Here is a 14304-nt window from a genome sequence, read left to right on the forward strand (position 1 = left end):
ATAAAACAGTGTTGTCTTTTGTTCTGGAAGGCCTCTGGCTGATAATTCATTTGTAATTTAACTTCCCTACAGACCACAGTCCCAGGCAGAAGGAATAATGTGATGCTGCAGCCGCTACAACCTGATACTCCGTATAAAATTACGGTTATTGCGGTATATGAAGATGGGGATGGCGGCCATCTAACAGGAAATGGAAGAACCAGTAAGTGTCTTATCCCTTTTATAATCTTTAAGTTTTGCCTTTACCAGTGCATCCCCTATACGCCATTAATACTGCATTAACATTTACATTAAACCTTGAATTTTGGCAAAAATGACGTGGGAACAGAATTTGTATTTTAACTTTTTAAAAGTCAACTATAAGAAGAAAGAGGGGACAAAAATCTGCATATTCTGCTTTGCTTGAGATAGTTTTATTTCTCCTTTGGAAAACCATTGCCTAGTCTCTGAATAATGTTTTAGTTTATGTAGTATCAGTGAAAGAGGTAGCTGTTAACTCAGCCAATGTATTATCAACAGAAAAACACTATCCTGATAGAATCTTAAGCCATAAATAAAGAAGCAAGGTGATTAAAAATCATCTTCTGTCTTTACAATTTTTTCTATTTTTTCCTATTGTACCAAGTAATTTACAGAAAATTATCGGCATTTAGACCCCTTTCTACCTTACACAGGAGTCAATTTCTTATTGCTTAGAGCAAAGCCTCTCCAAGTTGGTTGCTCATTGAAATCACCGAAAGAGCTTTAAAACATGCTTGTGCCTGGTACCACCCCCAGAATGCTGATGGAACTGGCCTGAGATGTAGTGTGGATCTGCTTGCCTTCTAGTGTACAGCCAAGATTGAAAGTCACTGGTTTAGCATAAAGGCAGGGTGGGCTATAGGTCTGAGTTCTGTTACTGGTCAGTATTGGTGCTCCTCTTTCCACTTCACTCTGCAAAAATCCACTTAAGTAAATGGTTTCAGGATCCTTGCTACACTTGGTTGCTCTAACTCTTTTGGTGCTTAAATAATCTTGATATTACAGAATTTGGGAGAGGTGACATTTGGAAGCTCCCAAGAGAAAAGCATGACTAGGGTTGTTTTAACTTAGTCTCTAAAGGCCAGGAAGTTACATATTTATTGATATTTATTGTCTACAGGACGGAGTCAACAGAGACTCAGTTTAGTGATTCAAAATTATTTAAATGGAAGAACATTTCATTTCTCACATTCCTTTAGGTTTTAGAATATATTGTGGTACTTTTCTGGGGGAAACACATGTTTTAGAATTTTGTGCTTATCAAAATATATAAATTTTTTTTTTTTTTACCAGACTTGACTTTTCTAAAATGTGCCAAAGCCATTTCTAGTTTCTCTTGAAAAAAAAAAAAAAAGTTCTTAAGTTGAATTCTTTATTTGTGTGATGCTATAAATAACTCAGGGACGAGTCAGCATGCTGCCTAACATTGGTTTACAAGGGTGTGGCGTTAGAGGCAGTACCTCTGGAGGCTTGAGGATTTGCTCTAGGTTTATGCTGGGGGAAGACAAAAGGGTCCTGGGAATGAGCATCATTTTAGTCACAGCTAGCTGTGTGGTCTTGAGCAAATCAAATCTTATTTATGTGATAAGGTCATTGGACTAGACAGTTTCTAAATTGCTTTTTGGCTCTAACAATCTATAATCTATATAACATGCTAAAAATGGTGTGAGATCTCTTGTAGTTTCTGTAATTCTGCATTATATAACCTAACAGCTCTGGGACTCATCAGTTCCTGAGTCCATTTGAGTTGCTGTTCGAATTTGGAAAACTAGTAAGCTTTCTGTTGAACATTTCAACACTTTTAGATTGTTTTCTGGATGAGGGTATTGTAAGATTTTATTAAGTTATGCTCATGGGACCACACTATCAGTACTCATAATCAGTGCTCATGAAGTTCTGTGCTCTCCTTGTGTGTCAGCAAAAGGTCAATAACGTGTGCCAATACTTGCTTGCAGTGGGACTGCTTCCACCTCAAAACATACACATCTCTGACGAATGGTACACGAGATTCAGGGTATCCTGGGATCCTTCACCTTCTCCGGTTCTTGGATATAAAATTGTGTATAAGCCAGTGGGTAAGGAATCACCTTTATTATCATAAAAATGCGTCGGAGAGCTCTTTGTTTATGAGGGAGCTAATTACAGTCTTTTGATCCATTGTCACATTGAATCCCCTCCCACCAGAGGCAATATTTTTGGAAATAATGTTCTAAGCCAATAGTCTGAAGTGTCATTGTTACTATGGGTGTAGATGAGACTCCTTTCAAACTGCATGATTAAAAAGTTTGGCCTGGTTCATAAAATTATACTAACGGAATCTGAGTCCAGACATTCTGGATGTTATTATGATTGTGAAATAATGCACATTTAATCAATATAAACCTCTGTATTTTCCCATTGAGTCAAGTTGTTATTCCATTTTGGGCGTATGCATTTTAGTTTATTCCTGCTGGGCTTGCTTTCCACTTCCCATTGACATTTACACCTAAATGGATACCACCTTGATTAATTGATTTATTATCTTTGTTTTTTTTTTTTTTAAGATTTTATTTATTTATTTGACAGTCAGAAATCACAAGTAGGCAGAGAGGCAGGCAGAGAGAGGGGGGGAGCAGGCTCCCTGGAGCCTGATGTGGGGCTCGATCCCAGGACCCCGGGATCATGACCTGAGCTGAAGGTAGAGGCTTTAACCCACTGAGCCACCCAGGCGCCCCATCTTTGTTTTTATGTTCTGTCCATATGCTTAGCAAAATGGAGGAAAAATTCTCTTCATACCAAATTCACCAGGGTCTCTTCCATGTACCCAGAAAGTGTGTGAGCTAGGAAGAGATAAAGGAGAGATGACAAGAGAGGAAACGTGGGCCTTAAGAGAGGTAACTGAAAGAAGGAGGAGGTGTTGGTAACTGGGGGGACCTTCAGTAACCAAACTTGAGGCATGAGGACTAGACAGAAGCTCTTAAATCACCACTACGACAGATTGGAAAAAATGTTAATTGAGCACCTACTGTGTGCAAAGCACCATGCTGCCAAAATGGGGCTTAGAGAAGAGGCTTGAAGGTATAGGGTAGTTAATTGTCTGATTGAGTTTATTCATTAAAGGAACATTGATGACATATCTACTACATTCTAAGTACTATGCTACATATATTTCGAGAATAAGAAGTGAAGAATTTGGTCTCTGTTTATAGTTTTGTTTTTCACCATGTAATGGAATGTGTGTTATAGTGAGCAAGTACATAATGGGTTGTGGAATTAATGGTGTTCATACTATCATTTGAGTATAACTTACTTGATTTTAAAGAAAATTTGAGGCTAGGTGTGGAATATTTCTGTCTTTTTGTGATTGTTATTCAAGGTTCCAGTGAGCCCATGGAAGCTTTTGTTGGAGAAATGACATCGTACACGTTACACAATCTCAATCCTAGCACCACCTATGATGTGAATGTTTATGCTCAGTATGATTCTGGACTCAGTGTCCCCCTGACGGATCAAGGCACTACCTGTGAGTCACATATCTTTTTCATGGTTGTAAGAAAAATGTAGTACAAGTTGCAAGGTCAGCCTGTTTCAGTTTTATTTCTTCTTAACATATGCATGTTTCCTCAGCATTAAGTGAGTGGTTCTTTCTTGTCCAGCCAAACAAATATATAAGGAACATAATTAAGTATACAAAAATGTATGTGATGAGGTATTTTTATATCTCATAAGATATTTTGAATGTTGACAGACAAAAAGTATAGAAATTATGATTTATCCATGAATTATTATAAAATTAGATTTGGAATGCCATTTGGTTTTTTGACATATGATGTTAAAATCTGTATTACCTAAATACATTGATTCAATTGAAAGTTTTCACAGAAATGCCACATTTACTGACTCAGCCCAAAGACAGGTTTTGTTGTCAACAAGAACCAAATGACTATTTAAGGACTTAGAAAATAGCCCTTTAGAAACATATCTTACTATTTTACATAAGACATCTTTGTCATTTATAGTGTCCAGTGGAACTATGTGGAATGTCTTTCCCTTGAAAATTAGTGATAGAAAGAGAGGTCTGTTTTAGCTGTACCACATTTCCATGTATGTTTCATATAAGTTTCTTACAAGGAGACATATTAAGAATTTAGGCATTTTTTTTTCAGCAACAGTAGAAGTTTCAAAATTGTTATGATTCAGAGTATGCTTTTTTGTTTTTATTTGTGAAGTAAATCTATTTCTTTTTTTTTTCTTTATGTTGTAGTGTATTTAAATGTGACAGATCTGAAAACTTACCAGGTTGGATGGGATACATTCTGTGTTAGATGGTCTCCTCACCGGGCAGCCACCTCCTACAGGCTAAAACTAAGCCCTGCTGATGGTACGTGTGCCAAAAAAATAAAAATCAAATAATAATAATAATAATAATAATAATAAAAGAACTGGAGCACATAGTAACAACATTTTAAGCTTCAGGAAAAGAGATGAAATGATATATAAAAATGTCTTTAGATATAACTGATGGTGAAGCTGGTATTTCCTTTTGTCATAATCAGGAACCAGAGGACAAGAAATCACAGTGCGTGGATCAGAAACCAGTCACTGCTTCACCGGTCTTTCACCAGACGCTGATTATGGCGTCACTGTTTTTGTGCAGACACCGAATCTCGAGGGACCGGGAGTCTCTGTCAAAGAACATACCAGTAAGTTTTTGAGGAATCTGAAAGTCTCTGTAAGGCTTCCGAATAGAATGTTCTAGGTGAGGGAGACTTAAGTGACTCCTGCTTATCCACCTTTCCCTATGGGCTACAGTAATGATTATAAAGATGGCAGATTTATGAAGAAGGAATCTGTGGCTGGTTCAGGACCTTTCTCTACAACAAATCCATGTTTTCCCTGTTACAGAGTTGTATTTTAAGGATAAGGCTACAGGAGGGTGATGTGGTTCTAGCAGGCAGTGAGAAGCAGAATATGCACCAATAGTAGTGACTTTTACTCATTGACCCTATTCGAAGGCCTTCCATGTGTCCTTTGAGTCGTGGTTTTGCTTTCTGCAGCTGTAGTCAGTGTTGGAATGACTACCAATGATACCAAACTTGGATAAAATAGAATTTCCAGTCTATTAGTGTCAATGAGACTTGGTCTGCTATCTAGGACTTAAATTGCTCTTAAAATGTGATATGTGATATGGAATTTGTACAGGTTATGTTCTTCTAATTATCCTTCTATGTTCTTCTAATTATCCTTCCAATTTTTTAAAAATTCTAGCTGTAAAACCAACAGAAGCCCCTACGGAGCCACCCACGCCTCCTCCCCCTCCCACAATTCCACCTGCTCGGGATGGTAAGTGGCAGTACATTCGGCTGATAGGATTTATAGCCTTCTTATTTATGGAGCCTATACATGATTTCCAATTGATATAGTGTATTTCTGATTTACTATTTTTGCTGAAGAGTTTTTAGATTAAAAAAAAGATTATCAGTAATTGTTCTTCTCCTCCCTCAGGCCCATTTTGGTGTTTATGAAATCAGTCATAAACTATAGCTCTTCAGTTGGAACCATTTCCTTAGTTTTGCAAATTAATGTGTAGTGATACTTTGAGTCCGCAGTCACATGATGGGCATTTCTTTCTCCTGGCTGCTGGTATCAGTAGGCACTGTGAACTGTTTTGGTTGTATCTTCAACCTACCCCTGGGGCCTTTGGCTTTGGAATTCCTGGCTTCTGCCCTGGATTGCACAAAGCTAAAAAATGCTCATTCACTGAAGTTTGCACTTCAGTCACTTGCAGTGAACTGGCAAAAAGACATGCTGAGCTAATAAGTCTGGTCTCTCAGTAATTTGGGGGCAATTCTCAGTGTTTTATCAGATTAAGTTTAAGCTAATTAACTACTGGTTTGTTCTTTACCCACATTCTGTTTTCAGCATTTAGTTGAAGGAACTTCGTATTTTTAAAGTATTTTTCTTTTGTCTTTTAAGGTTCTAGAAAGCTATAACTTTATTAAGCCTATTAAATAAATAAAATTAAAAAACAAAAGTATTTTTGTAGGATAAAATAATATACAGGGCAAATGTATTATTATTATTATAAGGTAAAATAATAATGGGTTTCTTTAAATTAGACTATTGAAAGAAATTCAGTAAATAAACTTGGCTTAAAAATGTTAATTTTTATTTTTCTTAATAGACTCTACTTCTTAAAGCAGTCTTAGATTCATAGCACAACTGAGCAGAAACTACATGGAGTCACATATGTATCCTTGTGGGCCTCCCTCCCCAGCCCCATCACTCAGCCTCCCCCAGTATCAACATCCAGCACCAAAATGGTGCATTTGTTACAATCCATGAGCCTACACCAACACATCATTTTCATCCAAAGTCTACAGTTTACATTAGGGTTTACTGTTGCTGCTGTATAGTGTACATGTTAAATTTTTATATACTAAAATTTCAATTTTTTTAACCTTCCAAGTCTAAAAATTCAAATCAAAGACATTATTTTATCCCTTCCTTTCTTCCCTCTGTATAATTTTAGTGACTTAATTTAAAATGAAAAGACACTATTTGCACCAAATTTTTGATAATTACATACAAAATCTCCAGGCCCACTGATGGCTGTTCTTAAATTCTGAACATTGTTGCTTTTCATTTGATTTCCTCCTCACCCATTGTTTGAAGGCACTTGAATAGTTCTGCGAGGAAAGAGCATATATTTGCATAATGGATCCAAACAGATGGAGTAATTCCAGAGCAGAGGTTGAGGGCTAGTTAGACTAGAGTTTCTCAACCGTTATTATGCATGTGATTTGTCCAGGCATCTTGTTGTTGCTAATCTGAACCAGGAGGTCTGGGGTAGTGCCCAGGATCCTGCATTTCTAGGAAGCTCCCAGGAGATGCTGCTGCTGTTGAACTACACTTTGAGTAATGAGGTTTCAGGCTACATTTCTTGGTTTTGTAACTTCATTTGAATGAAATATTTCACGAGAATTGGGGTTTCTCTGTTTTTTGTTTTTTTTTTTCCTCCCAGTATGCAAAGGGGCCAAGGCTGATATTGTATTCTTGACTGATGCTTCCTGGAGTATCGGGGATGATAATTTTAATAAAGTTGTAAAATTTATCTTCAATACTGTGGGAGCCTTTGATGAAATCAGTCCTGCTGGAATTCAGGTAGGTACTGTTTCATAGGTGGCTATTCATTTGTAATGTCTTGCTGTTTTTTTTTGTTTTTTTTTTTTTTTTTAATATTGGTTTTTACGTAGAAAGGCTCGGGCACCTGGGTAGTTAGGTGGGTTAAGCCTCTGCCTTCAGGTCAAGTCATGTTCTCAGGGTCCTGGGATCCAACCAGGCATCGTGCTCTCTGCTCAGCAGGGAGCCTCCTTCCCCCACCTTTCTGCCTGCTGCTTTACTTGTGATCTCTGTCTGTCAAATAAATAAATAATTCTTTAAAAAAAAAGGCTTTTCAGTATAAACTATGTTTTGGCTTCTGTTATTTAGGATTTTCTCAACACATGTATCATGTATTTTTGGGAAGGAGTTGGGTGGAAATGGCAAATAGAAAAATAAACCCTCCTCTAGGTATTTTCTTGGCTAGATGATACTCCTTTTGGAGATTTTAGGGCATTTCTACTCTGACTTCCTGCCTAAGACTTTTGATAATGATACTTTTTCCATAAAAGGTCATCTAATGTTCTGGAAACTAAATGCATTATGATTGTCATGCCCTGTTAAGTTAGAGGACTCAGCGATGAATGTGGCATTTTGTACTTGGTCATTGTGGCATTCTAGATTATGAAAATAAGAGATTTTGACAGAAGCCACAAATAATTTCATAAACAAATCACTCTTCTTTTATGGAATGTACAAATTTCAAATCCCCAAATAATCCTGTGAACATTTATGCAACCCAAGAAGAGTAAATATTCAAGATAGTTAGTTATAGTCCTAATTTAACTTGTTAGCAACCAAGCCCCTTTTTTCATCCTTTTAGAAACTGAGATTTCTGATAAAAAGTAAAAATTTAAAATAAGTACTGTATTTTATTAATTTCTATGTGCCAGCTACTTTCTGTATATGATTATCAGTCCTTTAAACAACTCCAGAAATTAAGTATAATTATCTCCATTTTACTGATAAAAAACAAAAGCCCTGAGATGCAGAGAACTTGCCCTAGGTCACATAGCTACCAATTGGCAAAGCCAGGATTTGAGCCCATTGAATTCTATGAAGCCTGTATTCTTTCCAGTAAATCATACTTCTTTCTACTAAGTTTGTGGTAAGAAGAAGCAGTTGGCTGAGAACCAATTACTTTGCTGACATTTGAGTTCCAGATGATGTGTTCCCATATCTAATCCTGGGAGGTCACTCTTCCCCAGCTTTACCCATCCCTTTCTACATCCTAGAGAAAAGATGTGGTTACCATGTGACTACAGCATATTTACAATGTTACTGTTATTGGCAATTTCATCAAAGAGTAGAAATGAGAGAATTTAATGAGGCAATAGTAGTCAGTGTTATAATATTAGCTATAAGGAGATTATAATATTCTGTTAGCTCTAAGACACTTCCCCATTCAACAGCAGGAGGAGCCACTGTAAAGTTAAAATGTAAAAAGAGGTATCTTAACCTCACCTTGGACCACATTCCCTTTCAGGTCTCATTCGTGCAGTACAGTGATGAGGTCAAGTCTGAGTTCAAGCTGAACACATACAATGACAAGGCCCAAGCCTTGGGGGCCCTCCAGAATATTAGGTACAGAGGAGGCAACACAAGAACAGGTACAGTTTATCAAAGTGTATGTAGACCTTCACCTTCCAAAGTTTTGGGAGTGGTAGAACTGGGTGTACTATCACATTTCATTATTCAGATTCTTATCAGTTGAGTGTGACTAATGGCACTGGGATAGTTTTTGCTGAACTGACACTAAAATGTTCCATGCTGCACTCTATAGGCAAGGCTCTCACATTTATTAAGGAGAAGGTCTTGACCTGGGAGAGCGGCATGAGGAAGAATGTCCCCAAGGTGCTGGTTGTGGTCACAGATGGTCGGTCACAGGATGAGGTAAAAAAGGCAGCTTTGGTCATCCAGCAGTCAGGTAAGCACAGGCATGAATTTGATGCCTAGTGATTGCACTCATTATCTTAACATGTTTTACATGTTCAGGAATGATAGCAAAAGATGAAACCACTGCATTTACTTCACTTTACTTTTACTTTACTGTTCTGCTTTACTCTGGACTCTGTGCCCTTGAAATGTTAGTTTTTATTTAATCATGGATGGTTTAGTGATTGCTCAAAAGGGACATTGTGTATATCTTTGTTCAAGATGTGACTCAAGGTGTGTGAAAAAGCAAGCCTAACTTCCCCATAGTGGCTGGAAGGCTATGGAATGCAATTAGAGGATGCTTCTAGTGCAGGCTTCCTGCAGATGTGAACTTTGATCCTGGGTCTCTGTGCAAGGAGAAACATAAGGAAGTCTTTATCTTTTAGCACATCCTTGCAGATGCAGACCCAAGGCAGATTGCTGAAAGGAATTATAGTGAGGCCTCAGGAAGACATCTTTGGGGTAGACCTTGAAAATCAAATATCCTGAGAGCCTCCTGCTAACAACTTCCCCTTGGATTTGTTTTTTAAAAGAATTAGTAGAGATGAAATGCGGTCTTACCAGCATTCACACTCTCCACAACCCCAAATTCCAAACCCCAGGTAGAGTCCAAGGTAAATATATCTTGGAGAGAATTCTATTTTGTGCATGATCTATTGTAGTAAATTGCAAAATAATTTGTTATATGGAATTTGTCATCTGCATATACATGATTCTTTGACTAAAATATGAGTCATGATTAGTGCTAAATCATACTGTTTTCTTTGCACTGACTTTTTTAAAATAAATTTTTGCCTTTATGTTAAGGAGATATCTACAATTTAGGGGTTTTGACTGATTTAAATTTGGGATTACCTTATTCATATCTCATTAGAGAACTGACTTCTTATGTAGTCTGCTTCTTCTACTTTCAAGTTAAGCTTTTGGAGTGGACTCTTTGTTTATTTGTATTAGTCTAAATAAATGAAAGTTTATTGCCAGTGAGAATTGTCAATTCCATTTTGAAAGTGGCCAGAGTGCCTCCTTTGTGCCTGAGTTTATTGAGAATATCAGTTTCAAGAATTCAAATTTTAAAATGAGCCCATTCTTGGTTTCCAAATTATATAAGCTTGAAATGTTAATAGTGCCTAAGAGAGCCTGGGAATGGGTGGGTATATTAGGACTGTGTTCTCTGTGAGGAAATGTGCACCACTTTCTGCTGTTAAAATGTGCTTCTCTTAACTGATAGGATTTTATTTTAGGAAACCCAATTAATTGAGTTTTCTAAGCCAGAAAATAGGAAGACCTGGGAGAAGTACATGTTTATTAAAGAGAGTTTATGTCAACTAAAAGGACTTGCTGCATCTACTGAGAAAATACAGCATCATTTCTGAAAATATTTTATTTTGAATTGCTGAAACAACAAAGTACAAAGAAAGGGATATGTAATTCACTCTATAACCACTGCTTTGCAGGATTCAGTGTCTTTGTAGTTGGCGTGGCTGACGTTGACTACAACGAGCTTGCCAACATCGCCAGCAAACCCAGCGAACGGCACGTATTCATTGTTGATGACTTTGAATCTTTTGAGAAGATTGAGGACAACCTCATTACTTTTGTCTGTGAAACTGCCACTTCAAGTAAGTCATGGTCCAAATGGATCCACAATCTCACCTGTTCTGGAAGATAACGGCTTAGTGGAAGATAATAGCTTAGTGGACAACTGTCTGTCCTATATGGGATCAAGTCTGTGCATAAATAGATTCTGGGGAAATCACTTGGGAATATGATGAGTCATTGTTCCTACTGAGATTGTGCTGAATGTGTGTTTGTCACAGGTCCGCTTTTAGCCTTGACGATGTAATATTCCTTGTATGGAAATGAAATGTTTTAACATACCCTTTTCCCACCATCCCAATGCTATGACATTTGAGTAAATTAATCTTCAGCTTAGAAATGCATTTAGAGAAGCATTTCTGTGAGATGAAGCTTTTCCCTATTAGTAATCAATTGGTATTTGTTCTGTCAACATCCGTGATTCAAGGGAGCAATGAAAACACTGACCTTTGCGTGTGCACTCCATAGAGATGCACTTGGTTCTCATTTGTTTTTTTGGGTGTAGATTTTTTGCTTTTTGCCAAGACTTCAAGTTCAGCTTTTAAAATACGGTGAAGGACCGAAGATTAATTATTTCACTCCATTTATCCTCTTCCCCATCGATAAGCGCTAATTCTTGGGATATCATATTTTGAAGACAGTTTTGTGGCTAGTACAGACCACTGGTCCTAGCGAAAGCTGTGCTTTACAAGTATTATATTTCCCTCTATTTAACATTACCGAAAACTCAGACTCCCCGTAGAGGTGGCAATAGTCAACAAACACCAGTGGTTTACTATGAAAGCTTACCCTGAAGCTCTGCCTGGAGCTGCCCTGGGGGAAGTGGGTCTGGAAGTACTGTTGTCTCCCTTGAACAACAGGGGGTCCTGAAAGCCACCCCAGGTAGCCCTGGCTCTGGGGGCTCCAGGATGAAAACTACGGCACACTCCTCACTGTTAGGTGGTGTTTGGTAGCCAACATGAGGCTCAGTGGCATGGCAAAGATCGTTAAATAGGAACAAACTCCTCCTGCCTTTGCATACACACAAGAGGAGAAGTGAGTTGGTGGAAATCGGAGGGGGAGACAAACCATGAGAGACTGTGGATTCTGAGAAACAAACTGAGGGTTTTGGAGGGAAGGGAGGTAGGGGGCTGGGTGAGCCTGGTGGTGGGTATTATGGAGGGCATGTATTGCATGGAGCACTGGGTGTGGTGCATAAACAATGAATGCTGGAACACTGAAAAGAAATAAAATAAAATAAAATGAAAAAAATAAAATCTCTTGGGAGGAAGCTTCTTTACTGAAGAACATCTGAAAATTTAATTCTTTTAAATTATATTTTAATTATTGACTTCCCTTTTAAAATCCTTTAACTTTATTTTACTATTCATAAGAACACTGTACAATTCCCACTTGGACTGGAGAAATTTCCGAAAACATTGATTATACCAGTCAGTACTAGAATTTCTACCGCACAATGGAAGTGTACAAAAATAACTTCAAAAAGGGTAGATTGTTGCTATTTCTTATAAACGAATCAGCAGTTACTTGGTACAGGTACACAGCTGACTTCCGTGTGTGTATAATGTGTGTATATCGTGTCAATGAATCGTACTTACGGAGCTCTGTGCATTGCAGGTTGCCCTCTCATTTATTTGGATGGCTACACCTCCCCAGGTAAGACTTTATACCCTTAAACTAATTTATTTCAGGATTTAAGCAATAAAATCATTAAAATGACCTCATCTCAATATTTGCTTTTCTTTTTTTGACGTAAAGGTTTTAAGATGCTCGAAGCATACAACCTGACAGAAAAGAATTTTGCTTCTGTACCAGGAGTCTCTCTGGAGTCAGGGTCTTTCCCCAGCTATTCAGCTTACAAGCTTCAGAAGAACGCCTTTGTCAATCAGCCCACAGCGTAAGTGGGACTGCGAGGAGGTTCCTTTTCTTTTCATGGGCCTGACACTTTATGGAGGTTCTTAGAATTTGTGCTGATTTCTTAGAAGCTAGAAACTTTAGAATCGTCAGAAGTCTCCTTATGGATGATTCAGTTTAGTTTCCTTAAATATGGCTGGGTCAGGTGTCTTCCATCGGGTCCCCTAGGAGACTAGGACTCAAGCCTTGCTATTCTCTGACCCACGAATCTCATCCTGGTTCTGTCTGTAATGTTATGGATTACAGACCTTTTAGGGTTTAAGGCGAGGATTATAGATTTAAACCTTCTTCAAAACAGGAAGGCAACGAATTATTTTGAACATTTCTCCCTGTGGTGCAGAGGGACTGAATGGAGTAAGTGCTGAATGGGAGCCGGCATTCTTTCTAGCGTTTCAGGTCTCCAGAAGATGAAATGTTGTGGCAGTTTTGCTTGTCCAAGATCAGACAGACAGTGGTTAGTTTTTATTGGCCAGTGCTCTGGCAATCTGTTGGGTAGCTCTAGCTGTTGTTATTTTACTTCATGGACGATTGCACCTGGGTATCATAACTAAAATATGTATTTTGTTATTCATTAGAATTAAAACACTTTAATGTTGAAAATATGTGTTTGGCAGCTTATGGAGAAAAAAAGAACAAGGAGAAATAAAGCCTTCAGAACCTTAGGACAGGGTCGGAAAATGATGTCTGAAATTTGAAATGCTCTGGGAAAGCTGATGGAAAATTCAGACTAAAACCAAAGCTAATTTCTTTTAAGAAAGCGCAGATCACATTGTTGTAGTTTGACCGCATTGGAAGTTCCTAACTCTTTCATGGTTAACCATGTTGGTTCACAGCTTTAGCTTTGTCAGTGAACCCTTAATACCCAGTGTTTAACTTTCAGTCACCACAAGATATGATTCCTACATTTTAACTTACGACAGCCTACTGTGTTCTCAAGAGTCAGAACTTGGGGCTGAACGAAGCTGAAACAAAGAAGCATAAATGCAATTAGAGGTTTTTTCATAAGCACTCACTGACGGAGGAAGGAGAAAGATAGATTGGGTGAGAGATATATGGAGAAGGTAATATTTTTAACATGGAATATTATGAAGGTAGTGAGTTTTTTGCACATACAAAAGGCAGCATGTCAGCTTGCCCAGAACGTATGTTTCAAGAAGCGGGGCAGCATTGTATCCCAGAGATACCAGTGGTGTGGTACTGGGACATGAAACCTCAAGAGATACTCTGTGCTCTCTGTCAAAGTTTGTGGAGGAATAGCTTCTTTTCTGTCCAAGAGTCGATAAGTAAAGCCTTTTCACTACCTTCAGGAAGAAAGTATTATTAAATGGTCTCAGACAGAAACCCATCAATCCTACCTACTTCAAAGCTTCCCCCAGAACAATGACTGACTCAACTCTGGAAGAACACACGGGACCACATTTTTTGTCTAATAGACTTAGAGCCAAGAAACACTTCCTTTTAATTGAATCACATCCTTTATTATCACTAAACGTTTGCACATGTACATGGCCTTAACATTTATTACTGGTTTTATTTTTGGGAACATGCGAGCTTCTGGAGATTATGTGATTTATTTAATTTCAAGGGAGGAATTTGGAAGTGTAAAAATGATTAGAGTTAGGGATGGAGAAATTAAAACCTTAAGCCATATGACTTATGATCTCATACCTTTGACATTGGAAATTAAGTATATTTAAT

At 37.9% G+C, this 14304-nt stretch overlaps 1 protein-coding gene across 3 annotated transcripts in view; it reads left to right on the forward strand.

Moving 5' to 3' along the window:
- COL12A1 (collagen type XII alpha 1 chain) overlaps positions 1–14304 on the forward strand; it is a 117859-nt gene that overhangs the window by 75131 nt on the left and 28424 nt on the right. For all 3 annotated transcript variants that reach the window (XM_032864353.1, XM_032864355.1, XM_032864354.1), the window contains 12 exons: positions 73–202; positions 1977–2096; positions 3377–3523; positions 4265–4381; positions 4557–4703; positions 5269–5343; positions 7025–7164; positions 8648–8771; positions 8945–9088; positions 10551–10715; positions 12310–12348; positions 12451–12589. In XM_032864353.1, coding sequence (XP_032720244.1) covers positions 73–202; positions 1977–2096; positions 3377–3523; positions 4265–4381; positions 4557–4703; positions 5269–5343; positions 7025–7164; positions 8648–8771; positions 8945–9088; positions 10551–10715; positions 12310–12348; positions 12451–12589 — 1487 coding nt within the window. The remainder of the gene's footprint in view (positions 1–72; positions 203–1976; positions 2097–3376; positions 3524–4264; positions 4382–4556; positions 4704–5268; positions 5344–7024; positions 7165–8647; positions 8772–8944; positions 9089–10550; positions 10716–12309; positions 12349–12450; positions 12590–14304) is intronic.

Source organism: Lontra canadensis, unplaced genomic scaffold, assembly GCF_010015895.1.
Source record: "Lontra canadensis isolate GAN:19392208 unplaced genomic scaffold, GSC_riverotter_1.0 scaffold27, whole genome shotgun sequence".
In the NCBI taxonomy this organism is placed as follows: Eukaryota; Metazoa; Chordata; class Mammalia; order Carnivora; family Mustelidae; genus Lontra; species Lontra canadensis.